Here is an 18,022-nt window from a genome sequence, read left to right on the forward strand (position 1 = left end):
TACATTTAATTTGGGTTTTCTTTCAACGTGAGCAAATGCCCCTCAATTGTTAGAGCCTTATAAACCTTTATACATGCGTCTTTATTTACATGTATGTTATCATTCATGAAATATGAGGAACACTTAATGATATGCCACAATGTATCTATCCAGGTCTACAAATGGCTTACATAATTACATAAACATTTGTAAAGGGTGAGTTGTTGCAATGTGTTTTTTGATTTGGCACAGAAATCATTTGCACATGTGTATGAATATAGTTACTAAATATTTAATAGTAATAGTAACATTGAGTAATGTGATAAGAGTGAGTTCATTATTTATGAATGGGTTATAAAATTGTTTATAAATGAATGTTATTATAAAGTCTATATTTGTTTACATTTGAGGGATGTATGTAATTTTTCCGAAGCTATGTACTGTATGTTTGAAGTATGTTGGATCAAGCCCTTAATCTGATCCTCAATCTGATAAACTTCTGTCTTGTCTTTGTAACCATAACAGAAGACAGACATGAACAAAGGCATGCTTGTAGTCAGGGGAGGCTGGTGGAGATAGAAATCGGAGGACATAATGCATGGAATGGAAGGAGGAATGGTCTGGTCTGGAGGAATGGTTTGGTCTGGAGGAATGGTTTGGTCTGGAGGAATGGTCTGGTCTGGAGGAATGGTTTGGTCTGTAGGAATGATCTGGTCTGGAGGAATGGTTTGGTCTGGAGGAATGGTCTGTCTGGTCTGGAGGAATGGTCTGGTCTGGAGGAATGGTTTGGTCTGGAGGAATGGTTTGGTCTGGAGGAATGGTCTGGTCTGGAGGAATGGTCTGGTCTGGAGGAATGGTCTGTCTGGTCTGGAGGAATGGTCTGGTCTGGAGGAATGGTCTGTCTGGTCTGGAGGAATGGTCTGTCTGGTCTGGAGGAATGGTCTGGTCTGGAGGAATGATCTGGTCTGGAGGAATGGTCTGTCTGGTCTGGAGGAATGGTCTGTCTGGTCTGGAGGAATGGTCTGGTCTGGAGGAATGGTCTGGTCTGGAGGAATGGTCTCCTTGGGCCAGAGTGAAGGAACACTGTCTCGGTGACACTGGCCCTTTCTCAATTGAATCCTCACATACTCTCCTCTGTCCTCCACTCGCTTCCTTCTCAAAACGCATTGGAGGAGAAGATTAGATTAGATTAGGTTAAATTAGATTCAACTTTATTGTCATCGCACAGAGTATAAATACTGAGACAACGAAATGTAGTTAGTAGGCATCTAACCAAATAGTGGCATCATGCAAAAAACATGATATTGTAGACAGTGCCTGATATTACAGTATAAGGTATTACAGTGAGTATAAATAAATGAATATAATAAGTGAATATACGTGAGATGAATATCAATATGATATGTACATTTGAAAAGGGCAGTAGGTCTTGAGGTATGTTACATATGTAAGATATAGGTATAATTAGAGACCAATATAATAAATATGGTATGTGCAAACAAGCAGTAGTGCAAAAGCTACATTTAAGTCCTGAGTGTGCAGCCAGTAGAGGTACAGGGGGAGGGTACCCTGATACTGGGAGTCAATGTTCCTCTTGTTGGGGGATGGAGGGGGGTGGCTGGGAGGGAGGGGGGGGGGGGGGCTGGGCTACCACCGGGATTGTGAGTTCAGCAGAGTAACAGCTGCAGGGAAGAAGCTGTTCCTGAGCCTGCTGGTGCGGGAACGGAGACTCCTGTATCGCCTCCCGGAGGGGAGGAGGGCAAACAGTCTGTGGGCGAGGGTGAGAGGTGTCCCTACTGATGCCTTGCGCCTGCTTGTGTGTGTGACACTGCTTGTGCTGGAGGACCTCGATGGCAGGGAGTTCGGCACCGGTGATGTACTGGGCGGTTTTCACCACCCGTTGCAGGGCCTTCCGGTCGGAGACAGAGCAGCTGCCATACCCCACTGTGATGCAGTTTGTCAGAATGCTCTCGATGGTGCACCGATAGAAGTTGACCAGGATCCTAGAAGACAGATGGGCTTTCTTCAGTCTCCTCAGGAAGGAGATCTCGGTTCCTCCCATTGGATATCCTCCTCCAATGCCTTTTGAGAAGAAGGTAGTGGGAGGATTGAGGATAGGACGCGAGGGAAGTTCCCAACGAGAAACGGCCATTATGTCTTTCTACATGGAATTGATTGTTAGTGTGGTGACATCTCAGTTGACCCAGATAAGAGAGATATACCAGACACCAGGTGTGCTACACAGAACCTGATTGAACAGTGATGACTACATTGATTTGAACAACACCACACAGAACTGGACAGTTGCTGCAAACTAGGGTGTAGAATGTTTTTTTTATTCAGCCTATATCTGTTTAATAGAAAGCGCCATCAATTAAGACGATCATGTTTAATGCAATACCGTTTTCGAGCGCAATTTGTGTATCATCATTTGCAGTTCGTTGGTTGAATTATCGCCAGGCCAACCTAAATGTTAACTGCTGAATGATTTTGTAAAATGCATAAAACATGCTCTTTAAGTACGCAATTAGCTACTATTTGTGTGGTCATGTACAATTAATCTGCTGCACATTTTCTTGTCTAAGTCATTAACTTTAATTTGGGTTTTCCTCCAACATGAGCAAAGTTTTCATTGGTAAGTAATGCCCAGTAGACCATAAACTGAGTGCAGAGCACACTCAGTAGTACCCAATCATATGCTGCCTACCCAGCCATGTTATTCTTTACAGAAAGATATGAGAGCTTAGAAAGGAAGGAAAAGAAACAGAAAACACCTCAGAAAACACCTCAGAAAACACCTCAGAAAACACCTCAGAAAACACAGTGTGTTCAAGTGTTCGGTGCATTCAGATGTTGCCAGTTCCATATGGCTACTTCAGACCTTATACACTGGCATGAACTAGATCTAGTTTATGAACCATTACTGATCCACTGTATTTGTATGTCATGATATGCTGTCATTATAAATAATAATATGTTCTCAATGAACTCGCCACGTTAAATAAAGGTTCAGGTTTAGTTAGATGTTCCTTCGCTTGTGTTCGCTTGGCACCACAGAAGGGTAGGGCACAGATGACAAGGGAGCGTTCTGGGGTCAGTTGCCTGAAAGCTTCGTAGCCAAAGTGGTACTTCATCTTTTTTGACAATCCAGGCCGACTCCTCTCCCAGACCAGCAGAGTTCTTCATTTAACAGCCTCTTGAATTTAAACTATTTTGTTAGTTCACGACAGAAGATTGACCTGCAGACATAGATTCTTTGTTGTTCTTTTGTGGCTTTGCAGCTGGGTTGCTGGGAAAAATTAAGTACTAATTAAGCTACAAAGCTTTTGGGAAACTGACCCCCGAAAGGTTTTACATACTGTAAAGGACCTGTTGTAACATCTGGTGATTATCTGATTAACAAATGGTTCTGAATGAACAAGTGAATGTCATCTTTTTTAAATAAGTTTATTGATACAGTTTAGATTGCAACTCAATTCATAAATACAAACTGTATACAGAAAGTATAATAAATGTAAGATATTTAACTGACATACTTTGTTGCATTATTACAATGCTGTCTATATCCATTTGTTTTGCATAGAATGTGCGAGGATCTTCTTCATGTACATCACGGTAAAACCCAGAATAAAAAGTAACAATGATTTCTTAGCCTTCGCAAAAATGTGTCAACCCGACATTTTGAAATTTAATATCTTAATTAAATCTCCTGAAAGAGGACAAAAATAATGTATTTTAACTGAATGGTTAGATAATACTCAGACTCAAGTGCCATAGCTATGACATTTGCTATATCTTAAAATATTAAACAAATATCCTTTTGAACAGGTACTGTAAGCTCTCTGGTGATGTTCCTCTCAGGGGAGGCTATTGGAGGTGGAAATTGAAGGATGGGCTCATTGCATTCAGTTCCATGCATTGCAATGAGCCCCTCCTCCGATTTCTACCTCCACCCGGCCTCCACTGGTTCCTCTGTATGAAATTATTATCTGTGTTCACATCATTTCTTGACACAGGATGGGAGAACGGTGAACCGTGTCATATCCAAAGCAAGCTAAGATATGAAAATGTGACTTATGTGTTATTCTATTATCATGTTCTTCTCAATTGCATTTTGTGCTCGTTTGACATTCTCTGCTCCTCAAAATAGCCTCGACACACTGATGCACCGTAACACATTTTTGTGAAGCTAAGAACGGGACATCGTATCACACAGGAAATGCACTCACACACTCAGCTCAGAAAAATAAGTCCGTATCATTTTCTCCAAACACTCAAAATATAATAGTCCTTCAATCATTTAGTGTTTACACCCATTTTAATGAATTAAAAGAACAAAATAACGAAAAAAGCATGTTATGATATTTCAAATATGGCACTCAAAGTCCTGCTTTTTAGCTAAATACGGATAGATCTGCCTCCACTGTAGATGTCTGAGAGAACACATAACACAGTTGCTTGTAGAAGTAAAGAAACCTTTTTTTTTATTTTTTTGTAAAATGATAGCTACACATTTGATAGAATTGTGTGTGTCTCATCGAAAGTCTAAACATCCTCATTCTAAGAGAGACGTTGTTCCCGGTTGGGGGGCGGGGGGCGGGGGGCTGTAGAACAACCACAGTCAGGTGAACACTGTTGATTGACATGTGAAGGATTGCTTTTGTGGCATCGTCACCTGTAGATGACCTAACAACATGCGTTCTGTCAACCTTAAATAATCCAAATTAAATTATGCATGCATTCTGTCTGAAGCGATGTATGTTTGAAGTACGTCTGATCAAGCCCTTTTGGAGAAAAAAAAACCCCCATCTCTCCTTCAGTCCTCAATCTCACACGTCTCTGTTTTCTCTTTGTTACCGTGACAGATGACAGACGGGAGCGAAGCTGATGACGTACTGTGTGCCTGTAGCTTCAGGATGTCCCTCGTGACGATAACCCTGAAACCAATGTGGCTGTTCTTTTGTGTACCCAGGGGTGCTGTCTTCTGAGTGACTGTCCAATCAAACTGCAGGGGATAATTTGAAATCAATTCTCACTCCCCTCTCTTTTTTTTTTTAAATATATTTTTAGGGCATTTCTGCTTTATTGGGATAGAGATAGTGGAGATTGAGAGGAAGGATGGGTGAGAGAGAGGAGGGATGACATGCAGGATATGTCGATGGCCGGAATCGAACCAGGGACCTTGCGTTGATATGGGGTTCGCCTTAGTGTGCTACGCCACTGAACGCCCCCAATGTGGCTGTTCTTTTGTGTACCCAGGTGTACTGTCTTCTGAGTGACTGTCCAATCAAACTGCATGGGATCATTTGAAATCTCACTCCCCTCTCTTTAACAGAAAATCAAAACCATGAGACACCCTAGTCCAGGCTTCGCTTGTCTATTCAATGAGAGGCTCACCTTTAAATAACTGACAAGAACACCCATTTGTGGACTGTCTAATCACTGGGAGTCAGAATGGCGTTTCAGACGTGTGATCTGGCCGGGAGAGAGGAGTGGAGGACTGCGGCTGGTGGTATAGGAATGATTTGCGGTCTTTTGTCTGTTGCTGGGGTTGTATCTGAGGGTGCCAGTGACCCAATGCTTAAAAAATGCTGTCTAATGAGCATCCCAACGGCCGACTGCCCAGCATCCCACCAGTCTGAACACACATCAAACACTCCTGACAGTCAGACGGGCCCTAATGAGCACAATGAAGGGGAGTTGCAACTTAATTTAGGTGGCTGGTGGTGGATTCAATCCTCTGTGGAGAGACGCACGCACACACACACACACACACACACACACACACACACACGCACGGACACATCCATGAACACACACACACACACACACACACACACACATACACAGATACTTTATACAGTATTTAAGCCTGTGTGTGTGTGTGTGTGTATGTGTGTGTGGGTGTGTGTGTGTGTGTGTGTGTGATCTGCCTTTCAGACTTTAGACTCTATAATCTGACCAAATTAAATGAATCTGCCCCGGTCATCTGGCCATTTAGTTAATGTCCCATCAGCAATGCGCTTGTGGATTCATAATGTGTGAGAAATCCCCCCAAAAAAAAGAAAAAAAAGATTTTATGCGGGAAAAATATCTCTCTCATTGTACAGGCCCAATATAAAACATCTTAACATCTCTAGAATACACAATCTCTTAACGTCCCGGAACATTAACAGAGCTCTAAAACACTGCTGTAAAACCGCCTCTCCCGGTGGCCGTACTGCTGCCCTCTGTGCGGACCAATGAGAGTCTGGTCTGAGGCTGAAGGAAATATAATGACGCAAGGAAAAAATGGATGTTTTTGCTTCCTAATGATCTCCTTTTCCAGAGAAAACACTGTTCACTTGACATCGCTGACTGGAGGTCGACTGCATTTCGCAGTTGGGCGTTTCAGGACAAATGAGTCAAATGAGTCAAATGAGTCAAATGAGTCAGTGTGAAAACAGGATCAGTATGTGTCAGTCAAGTCGTAGGGGCCCCTCCTGCTTTTTTGGATCGGTGAGTCTGTCTGTCGCTCTGAGCATCATTCAACAATAAACCAAACGGGAAGAAATACAACAATCGATAAAAAGGAAAAAGGCTCACTGTGGAGCACATTCCACACGACACACACAAGAGGAATGCAAAGACCACACCCCCAACTGACAAACAAAATGGGCTCACATTCATGTGTAGGACTGAGCTCAGCGGGTGAGAACATCACACAGAGGAGAGAGACGAGAATACAGAAAAAGCAATGTAACCGCTTGCTCCTCTTGACAGGCAAACACCGTAGACATGACTATACATGCTAACCTGAAGAATATCAACATGTGTTAAGTTACTTATTCAGTATTTTTCTTTTTACAAAAACACACAGTATTATAAAAGTAGTATTTCATTTGCAAAAGAGCAGACATCTCTCTCTCTCTCTCTCTCTCTCTCTCTCTCTCTCTCTCACGAGGATGTGCCGTAGACACACAGAGATGCCGTGATGTGTATTTACAGGTTGGTAGTATAAAAAGAGGATGATGCTCTTGCTTAGAAGTACATCTCAGAAAGAAAAGTCATGTGTTTATCATGTGTTTATCTATCTGTTGGACGTACAACCAGCTTTTTCAAGATGTCATACTAAGACTAATTAGCACAAAAAAAGAACACAACTGTAAAGACAGTCGGGGGGGGGGGAGAGATGGAGGAAGGGAGGGAGGGAGGGAGGGAGGGCTACAGGGAGGGAGAGAGGGAGGGAGGGAGGAAGGGAGGGAGGGAGGGAGGGACGTAGGGAGGGAAGGAGGGCTACAGGGAGGGAGAGAGGGAGAGAGGGAGGGAGGGAGGAAGAGATGGAGGAAGCGAGGGAGGGAGGGAGGGAGGGACGTAGGAGGGAAGGAGGGCTACAGGGAGGGAGAGAGGGAGGGAGGGAGGGAGGAAGAGATGGAGGAAGGGAGGGAGGGAGGGAGGGAGGGACGTAGGGAGGGACAGAGGGAAGGAGGGAGGGAGAGAGGGAGGGAGGGAGGGAGCAACGGAAGGAGGGAGGGAAGGAGGGAGGTTAAGGGGCAGTTGAGGGCTCAAGGTAGATCTTTGCATTCCTATACTCTCTACACACAATAGAGATCGAACTGAAATCAAATCAAATGTACAACAGAACGTCTGTGTGATGTGCTTCTCCTTGCCACAAGTGCATTGATATAAGGCACAGGCACGGTTCCTCTCTTTGAACAGAGCGGGCGGATCTCATTGGTTCAGTCCCAGTACGTGGACCAGGTAGGGTGACCACCGGTGAAGAACATGCATCATTTACAGAATGGTTTCTCTTGGAGTTGATTTGTCGGTTCAGCAAAAAAAAAAACTGTGCTCCTGTTGCTGCTGTTTACGTAGTTTTCTTCGTCTTTTTCACGATGATTTACAAAGTCGAGGGCCGACATGAGACACGCAAGTGAAACAGAAGCTCGATACAGTTGACGGAATCGGATCGTCATTTACAAAAGAAAACACGAAATCTGCACACTCTTCATACGGTAATTCCCCCCCAAAAACCCCCAAATATTACAGTATCGTGAGAACTGGCTGTTAGCAAACCAGGTAAGATGCAATCGCAGGAAAATTAAAAAGAGTAGCGCCTCCCACCGCTGCAGTACCGGCGTGGTACAGTAGAGGGGGCTGAAGCAGAGAAGTCAGGCTTGGGGGGTTGAATGGCGGGATATATGCAGGATATTGCAGGGGTGATAATGTGGGTGATCACCCTAGCGGTTCTGGTACTGAAATTGTCTTGAGGACAGAGAACAGAACATTGTCACTCCGAGTGTCTGTTTGTAAATCTCAGGAGGATCCATCTCCGTTCCTGTCGGGGAGCTGCTAGGGAGAATAGACCCCCTAGTTCTCAGTGTGTGTGTGTGTGTGTGTGTGTGTGTGTGTGTGTGTGTGTGTGTGTGTGTGTGTGTGTGTGTGTGTTCAATAGGAGTCTGCATCTGCGTGCGTTTTTGTCTAAGTGTTCATCTACGTACAGTATATGTTTGTGTAAGTGTGTATTCAGTATTTTTGTGAAGCTGTTTTTTGTGTATGTATGTGGGCGCATGTGTCAGTTTTTGTGTGTTCATGTTTCAATATGTGTGTGTGTGTGTGTGTGTGTGTGTATGTGTGTGTGTGTGTGTGTGTGTGTGTGTGTGTGGGTGTATTTCAATATGCGTGTGTGTGTGTGTGTGTGTGTATTCTAGAGGCAGACGCTGTTGCTGATCTGGCAGGTGGATCCCACCCCGGCCTGTGAGAGGAAGAGCTTCCCGTCGGAGCAGACACACACCTCGTAGACAGTCTGTCTGGATCCCGAGGGAGACGCCTTGCCCTCCGGCAGACGGAGGAGCCGGATCTTCTTGGAGTCCAGAGTGATCTGACCCCACAGGGAGGAGAGGAGAGAGGACAGACGCTGGGTTACTGATGGAAAATACACATGTTCATTCATGGGTGTGTGTGTGTGTGTGTGTGTGTGTGTGTGTGTGTGTGTGTGTGTGTGTGTGTGTGTGTGTTTGTGTGCGTGTGTGTGTGTGCGTGTGTTTATGTGTGTGTGTGCGTGTGTGTGTGTGTGTGTGTGTGTGTGTGTGTGCGCGTGATATACCGCACACCAATTCTAGCCATAAAAATTTACTGTAAAAAAAACTGTAAAAAACTTTAGACATAAACCCAGTATTTCCATTGGTCAGTTCTCCTCCTCTGGAAACGTTCAAAGTCGGGCTTTGGCCGTTACTGTCCATCAAACCACACGCCTCGTTCTCATTTGCATTTTTGGAAAAGGAGGAGGAGGGAAATGGAGGAGAAATCAGCCAATCAGCCCCCCTCTTTGATTGTGTAATAAACGAACCTCCACAGAAGTGGATATCAACGGATAAAGCTGTTTCTAACATTAAGCTCTCACTGTCTACCGACCAAACTCATCTCTGTGCAGTGAAAAATGCTTCTTCTCCACCTCAAATGGACAAATCCATAATAAACATTTAAGCTGCCAATCAATTCCAGCAATACCTTCCACTTTACTGGGACATTACCATTTCAATGGGTCTGGTTTTTTTTCCCACTCACTGCTTTGGCAGAACGATTCCATTCCACCCACCTAGACACTCTCAAATCCCATTTCTCTAACCCCCCTCTCTCTCCACCTCCACTCCCCCTCCCCCTCTCTCTCCACTCTCTCCATCCCCCCCTCCCTCTACACCCCCCCCCCCCTCTCTCTCTCGCCTCTCCCCTCGCGGGACTCTTAAGGTGTTGTATTTCCCCAGAGGAGTGGAGGATGAGAGGAGGAGTGGAGGATGAGAGGAGGGGTGGGGGATGAGTGGAGGAGTGGAGGTGGTCCAGAGAGGAGGAGGTAAAAGGAGTCATTACTAGATGCCTGGGGGAAGCATTCCCATCTAATGACCTGGAACTCTTTTAAAGCTGCGAGTCTCAGTTGACTCCTCCAGACATCTGCTATTGAGCACATCTTCTCCGTGAGACGGCCTGCAGTGTGTGCGTGTGTGTGTGTGTGTGTGTGCCGTGTGGGTGTATGTGCGTGTGTGGGTGTGTGTGTGTGTGTGTGTGCGTGTGTGTGTGTGTGTGTGTGTGCCGTGTGGGTGTATGTGCGTGTGTGGGTGTGTGTGTGTATGTGTGTGCGTGTGCGTGTGTGTGGCCGCTCGTGTGTGTGTGTGTGTGTGTCCGCGCATGTGTGGGCGCAAGCGCGAGCGCGCGTGCATGTGTATGCCTGTGAGTTGGATCTCTAATGGGTAGACCTCACAACTAATTGCGGTGTAAATGCCAAGGGTGTCCTACAGAGAGGGAGATGTGTCTGTCTGAGTCAGGCAGGTGACGAATGGGACAGTTCTGAGGCGACTCAAGTGGACTGTGAGAGCTAGGGAGCAATTATAGGGGTGAAAAAGGCCCCTAGCACTAAATGGGCTGTTATAACACAGACCTATAACACAGAGATGTTATAACACAGACCTATAACGCAGAGATGTTATAACACAGACCTATAACACAGAGATGTTATAACACAGACCTATAACGCAGAGATGTTATAACACAGACCTATAACACAGAGGGACGTGGGATGTTGACGTGGTGAATCCACCAGTCTTGTGATTGTGTTTCATTGTCTTATTACCTTGAGAGGGAATCCCAGGACAAGTGTCCTGGTAGGATAGGTTCTTCATGCTCATCACCAACCACTTACATCACACAGTAAGAGGCCCTCTGTGGCTCAGTGGGTAGAGCACGGCGCTAACAACGCTTAGGTTGTGGGTTTGATTCCTGCTGGGACCGTATAGTTGGTAGAGTTGGTAGAGCACGGCGCTAACAACGCTTAGGTTGTGGGTTTGATTCCTGCTGGGACCGTATATACTGAAATGTACGCACTCACTGTAATGTAAGTCGCTTTGGATAAAAGCGTCAGCTAAATGGCGTATAGTGTTATTATATTACAATAACATCAGTAGACACTGACACAGGTGTCCACAGCAGGGGAGGCTGGTGGTTGGTAGAAACCGGAGGACGGGCTCAGTGTAATGCGTGGGATGGAATTAACACATGTCTGATACCGTTCCTCATTCCGTTCCATGCATTACAATGATCCCGTCCTCCGATGTCTACCTCCGCCAGCCTCCCCTGGTAGACACTGACACAGCTCTGGTTGAATGCTTCATTCTCTATTGAATATTCTATGAGATATCCTCCTTTCATCCCTCCCTTCCTTGAAGTAAACTGATCTGACATGATTTGATTGGTGAAAGCAATAGCCATCTAGCTGGATTACTTTAGCTGTTTTCAATCGATCCAGCTGTGTTAGATCAAACCTCAAGGAAGGGAGGAAGGGAGAAAGGAAGCGAGGGAGGAAAGGGAGGGAGGGAGGGAGGAAGGAAGGAAGGGAGGAAAGGAGGGAGGATTGTAAGGGATGGAAGGAGGGAGGAAGGAAGGAAGGAAGGAAGGAAGGAAGGAAGGAAGGAAGGAAGGAAGGAAGGAGGGAAGAATGGAGAGAAGGATGTCGGCATGTTCAGAGCGTTTGAGTGGGGCCATGTATTCATAAAGATGGGGGGTTTGGGGGGTTGCCTACCATTCCATCTTTGGACTCCAGACTCAGGTCACTTATGCAGGTGGCCTGGATGTCCCCGGCCTCGGCTAGGATCTGAATCCCCTTAGGAGCCTCCAGGAACAGGGACCTGGTTGGAGACTCCAACCTGGAACACACACAAGAGAAGAAGACTACATCAATGACAACAATGGAACACACACCACAGAAGAAGACCACCACATCAATACTGGCTGTGGTTCAGTGTCCATACTACCCTACCGCTTAGAATGAAGCAATGCATTCGCCATGTGTTCTACGTAGTATGGTAGAGTGAATATCGGAACATACAGTATATGGGTCATTCCAAAAATGAGGGGGCCAAAGTGTGAGATTTGGGGTCAACATTTCAAAGTGGTTTAATACATATCAAAATATGTTTAGTATGTCAGGAATAAAATTAATTATGTGCAGAATTGGACTTTGGACTTGTGATTAGTGACTAGTCGATCTTCCTTACCATCGTAACATCTGGCACCTAAAAAGTTACGCTGCTACACGCAGTGAGCGTCAAAGGCACGCACACATGTAACAAAGTAAAAAAGAAACGCGGGAGTGTCATAGGATTCAAGTTTTACTTGGCATTTAGAATTTTGTATTATCAAGAAACTGATACTGATTCTACTGATTAACACCACGAAATATGAAGATACAGTTTTATCTCCCATGGTTTTTGCTAAATATTTGAAGGCAACAAGCCAATACAAGGATGTACAGTAAGTGTTTGAAATATCCTGTGCTCTTCTTCATCACAAGATATGCTGTCCCACTACATCAGAAAACATTAAGTGCAAGTTAAATATAAATATCTTTGGATCAGCCCTCACAAGTTTTCCATCCACACCACCGTCACTGGCTCCCTAGTTTATGGAATGACCCACATATAATACGTATGTCTGGAACGGTCTAAAATAGATGCTGTAATGGAAACGGAGCCGTGGCCTTGAAACACATACTCTGATTAAACTTTCATGTACCATGTTTATGATGAACACATAGGCGAGTGTTATAGTATGTGTGTTGTTCTGGAGGTGTCAGTTGAGATCAGAACATGGTCGACTTCAGAAGAGCTCTGCGTTCAGTACATGGTTGACTTCAGAAGAGGTCTCAGTTCAGACCATATATGACTTCAGAAGAGCTCTGCGTTCAGACCGTGGTCGACTTCAGAAGAGCTCTGCGTTCAGACCGTGGTCGACTTCAGAAGAGCTCTGCGTTCAGACCGTGGTCGACTTCAGAAGAGGTCTCAGTTCAGAACATGGTCGGCTTAAGAAGAGGTCTCAGTTCAGAACATGGTCGGCTTCAGAAGAGGTCTCAGTTCAGAACATGGTCGGCTTCAGAAGAGGTCTCAGTTCAGAACATGCAGAGCTTCAAAAGAGATCTCAGTTCAGACCATATATGACTTCAGAAGAGCTCTGCGTTCAGACCATGGTGGACTTCAGAAGAGCTCTGCGTTCAGACCATGGTGGACTTCAGAAGAGGTCTCAGCTCAGAACATGCAGAGCTTCCGAAGAGGTCTGTCTCAGTTCAGAACATGCAGAGCTTCAGAAGAGGTCTGTCTCAGTTCAGAACATGGTCGACTTCAGAAGAGGTCTCAGGTGAGAACATGCAGAGCTTCAGGACTGGTCTGTCTCAGTTCAGAATATGGTCGACTTCAGAAGAGGTCTCAGTTGAGAACATGAAGAGCTTCAGAAGAGGTCTCAGTTGAGTACATGAAGAGCTTCAGAAGAGCTCTCCACAGTATTCCTGTCTGTCTTCAAGTGTTTCTTGGTGTTTAATATGGATCTGATACCAGTGATGTCATAGATCATATCTGTTTGGGGAGAGTTGCTATCTCTGTTTGGGATATGAGGTATCACACACACCCTGGAATGGAGACAGGAGCAAGGACACAAGGTTGCAGCTCTGTAGCACATACTCCAGTTTATTCTCTCTCTCTCTCTCTGTATTTCTCTCTATATTCCTCTCTGTCTCTCTCCCCCCCTCTCTCCCCCTCTCCCTCTCTCTCTCCTCCCCCTCTCTCTCACTCTCTCCTCCCCCCTCTCACTCTCTCCCACCCTTCTCTCTCTCTCTCCTTCCCCTCTCTCTCTCTCCCTGTCTCTCTCTTCTCTGCTTGCCTCGGCTGCCGCCCAACAAGGAAATGAAGTATCGATCACATGACCTGCAAAACATCCAGGAGCATTTATATTCAAATAAGCACCTGTCAACCTATTCATATTGAACCGCTTTCCATTACATAAACAATTTCACAGTAATAAGCAAGTAGGAAATAAAGATGAACGCTTGGGTGAATGAAGTCCCTAGAATCCCATCAAAATTCCATTACATGTATTCCATTCCATCTCCTACCTAGTACAGTAAATATTATATTTTCAGTTGGCTATTGGTACCATATAGATTATGTATTTGGGAAAATAGGGTAGAGGTGATACATGGATTATTATGAATATGTTTTATGGATTATTACCGTAAACGTATTATGGTCACGGTCAACCTTGATTGTCTGTAAGCAGTACTGTGCATTCTGCAAAAATATTCTTTTGAGATTCACGTACTGTGGCCTGAATAATCTGCCGTGAAAGTCAACATCCCTATCTAGTGACTGACACACAGTGGTAAATTACACCTCAGGTGTTGAATGAGAGGGTTGTGGAACTGTGACCTCCCCATCTTATCTTCAGCCACAGTGAGGGTCTAAGATGTACACTCTGAGATTAAGATGGAAGAGGTGTTTGTGTGTGGAGAGAGAGAGAGGGAGAGAGAGGGAGAAAGGGGGGTGAAGGGGGGGAGAGAGAGAGAGGGAGAAAGGGGGGTGAAGGGGGGAGAGAGAGAGAGGGGGAAGGGGGAGAGAGAGAGGTAGAGAGAGAGGGAGAGAGAAAGAGGGGGAAGGGGGAGAGAGAAAGACAGGGAATGGGGGGAGAGAGAGAGAGAGAGGAGAGAGAGAGATAGAGGAGGGGGGAAGAGAGAGAGGGAGAGAGAGAGGGAGTGAGAGAAAGAGAGAGAACACAGGGAATATGATTCCTCTACTCAATTCATAATGTTTAATCTCAAAGATCTTCCTTCTCTTATCTAAGGGTTTAATTGAATATATCTCATCTTTTCTCATCCTGAATGAAAGCACAGCCACCATTAAAAAAAAGACATGTTCTTATTTTCATCCCCCTTTTCTCCTCTCCATCTCCTCTCCTGTCTCAACTCTGACGATCCAATTTCTAAAGAGGGGATGTTATGAATAAGCAAAGTGCTCGTTTTGACAGAAAGCAGAGACGCTCTCTCTCCGAAATGCCAATACGATCCCATTAGTGTAAGTCGCAAATGAATTAAAGAAGAGAATGCTGTAAACTCTTGTCAGGGGGAGGCTGGTGGAGGCAGAGATGGTGGAGGACGGGGCTCATTGTAATGCGTGGAACGGAATGAGGAATGGTGTCAAACACACACTGTTGGAGGCAGGAATCGTAGGACAAGCTTGCACAGGTGTTTGACACCATCCCTCATTCCATTCCATGCGTTACAATGAGCCCCGTCCCTACGATTTCTACCTCCACCAGCCTCCCCTTGATTCGTGTTCGTTCCAGCTGTTGGGAAGAGCTGCCTATGTAGCGGAGGTGGTTTGGAATCACGTTCTTGTGATGAGGTAGCCCTGCCTGAGACAAGTGTCACCTTCAGACCTTGAGGATGTCCTCTTGGCCTCATGGCAGATGCTTGTGTCTTCCATGTGGAAGACCCGGGTTGAAATCCCATCCTGTCACACTAGTTCAACACTCAACGTGATGTTAGCTAACAACAGGGCAGTGTAACGCCCTGCTTGTCTTTGGAATAAGCAACTGGCAATATAATTATTGAAATGCTGCTTTCTTTCATGTGTAACTAAACATGACGCCTTCAGTGCGTGAGATCTTTGAGTTAGTACGAACGGTAATCGCAGACCCTGTTGACATTGAAAAAAGAGTCAAAACTATAATTAAATTCCATTCATGAATAATTTGATTCACAATAATGGAATTCCCGTTCCATCTCTCCATTTGACAACCGACCTCCATCGTCTGAACAGAATAGAACAAAATTGCCATGTTGGCTTCCAAATAATGGGCTGTCCAAAGCCTCTCTCTTACAGATGTATAGAAATCCAACCAAAATGGAAATCAACTTTATTAATCTCAGCCCTATGCAACCTTTCTCTGTTCCCCCTTGCTGACTGAGAGCGTCAGCCAGAGCCTGGCCAGCCGTCTGCATCAGTGGAAGGTGGCGGAGGCGGAAATCGCAGGACGGGCTCATTGGAATGCACGGAACAGAACGATTTCTACCTTCGCCGGCCTCCACCTGCTCTGTATGCCGGGCCGAGGCGTCGCCTTGTCTCCAATGATGCTGCTGGAGGGAAACTGAAGCAGATTAGGAGACGGAGCGTTGGAAACGCTATCCTAGGTGTCTACTCAAGATCTCACAGACTTGGGTAATCTGACGCTTTACCAAGAGAAACATCAAATTGATCCTGTCAAGGCTGTGTTGGGAATAAAACCATGGGCTGAAGCGACACGTTCTGCATCTGAACGGGATGGCTGCTAAAACGCCCCCTCCCTGTGTCTGGCTGTGTGTGTGTGTGTGTGTGTGTGTGTGTGTGTGTGTGTGTGTGTGTGTGTGTGTGTGTGTGCGTGCATGCGTGTGTGTCTCGGTGTGTGTGTGTGTGTGTATGTGTGTACGTGTGCGTGTGTGTGTGTGTGTTTGTGTGTGTGTGTGTGTGTGTGTGTGTGTGTGTATGTGTTCTGGTGGTAGGACAAACACCTGCCATGGGTATGTGTTTTTCGATGCTTGCTCACCATGTGGCAATTACTGCTTGTTAGTTCTCTCAAAATCTCTGCTTTGTTTGTTTATGTCTGTGTGTGTGTGTGTGAGTGTGTGTTTGTGTGTGTGTGTGTGTGTGTGTGCGTATGTGGTGTTTCTTTCCAATCCCCCACAGAGTTTTGAACAGAAACAAGAGGAGGGGTGTCATTTGCCTGTGTAGAGCATATGAGATGTCAATGGGGGATGGATGGGCAAAACAAAGAAAGAGAGAGACTCCCTCCCTCTCTGGCTCATTGGAATGCATGGAATGGAATGAGGAAGGGGAACAAATGGTATCAAACACACATTCCATGCATTACAATGAGCCTGTCCTCTGATTTCTACCTCCACCAGCCTCCCCCACCAGGCCTACAATAAATGGGTTCTACTGGTACCAAACAAGACAGCATAGACCTCCAGTGAAACGTCTATCGGCTCACATCGAGCCCAGTGGATCAGCTCTAGAGACTCTGTGACGTGGCAGGCTTTAACAGAAGCCCCACCTCCGGGACGTTGGTGACCTCAACACCAGCGCTGTCGTACGGTACACTGTGTCTGCACCATGACTTCTGACAAGTAGCAGTGGGGTGTGTGTGTGTGTGTTTGTGTTGAGGGGGGGGGGGGGGGGGGGGGGGGGCTGTCTGAACAGTGGGGGGGCTTACTGCAGTGTGGAGCGGACCACTGACCCCATTGCTGCGGCCACGAGGGTCCGCTTTCTCTCCCGCTCTGCCGTCACATTTGTTTTAATGGTTACAGATCACCCCCAAAAGTTTTAACCACTCCAAGGTAAAACGGTCATAAAGCTATTGCCGAACAACAATAAAGATAAAGCCATAACCACGGCGACGGTTCCCCAAACCACAAAGCCGTTTATGTCCTATTTGTTCTCGAAGCAACACTTTCCATGCTCAACTTTTGTTGCGGCGAGCGAGCTCACCAGGCTTCATATTGTTTCCCCTTTATCTCGACGTGGCCAGACTATGAAAGCTGTCAGCGCCTGTCAAATAAGCCTGCCGTGCCGTTTATCACCCGAGATCAGCTCAATAGAAGGACATGTCCCGTCCAACAACAACAACAACAACAATAATAACAATAATAATGACACGAGCCAGAGAGATATGATAGTTATTGTTCTAATTCCACAACGCCGACGGGGGCGCGGTGAGAATATGACATTCCGAAATAGAAGTAGAATCCTGAATTGTTACCTGTCACGAGATTCCGACACATCGCGCACAAAAAAAAAAGATTAGATTTCATTCACGCTCCGGCACTTCACGCACGCCCCCCACCCTCACCCCCCCACCCCCCTCCGCGACGTAATTGGATAGTTTAGACGTATTTCATTTTCAATTGGGCCACTTGTCATAAAAAAGAGGCACCAGTAGAAGGAGAAGCAGTAGCCTCCAACCAACAATTACACACGGCGTCGAGAGACAGGCTTTGGAGCATCAGTCAAAGTGATACGCTGTGTCTGATGAAACATTTTTAAATAATCGTTTCAAAAGAGGCCTACATGATTGATGCGATGCGGTTCATCACCCAAAGTCATATCCTCTAGAATGAATTATTATACATTTGTCAAACAGGCTCTGTCTGTCTCTCTCTCTCTGTCTCTGTTTCTGTTTCTGTTTCTGTTTCTCTCTCTCTCTCTCTTCTCTCTCT

The 18,022-nt window shown here is 45.7% G+C and overlaps 1 protein-coding gene across 1 annotated transcript in view; it reads right to left on the reverse strand.

Annotated features, from left to right (window-relative positions):
• Window positions 1-8,665: 8,665 nt before the first annotated feature.
• Window positions 8,666-18,022, reverse strand: part of sgcd (sarcoglycan, delta (dystrophin-associated glycoprotein)) — a gene marked incomplete at its 3' end in the record, with an annotated part of 65,245 nt that continues 55,888 nt past the window's right edge. Inside the window, exons 7-8 of the mRNA XM_083688400.1 lie at window positions 11,528-11,651; window positions 8,666-8,839 (exon numbers count right to left, since the gene is read on the reverse strand). Coding sequence (XP_083544526.1) covers window positions 8,666-8,839; window positions 11,528-11,651 — 298 coding nt within the window. The remainder of the gene's footprint in view (window positions 8,840-11,527; window positions 11,652-18,022) is intronic.

This window comes from Argentina silus, assembly GCF_951799395.1.
Source record: "Argentina silus genome assembly, chromosome: 2".
Lineage (NCBI taxonomy): Eukaryota > Metazoa > Chordata > Actinopteri > Argentiniformes > Argentinidae > Argentina > Argentina silus.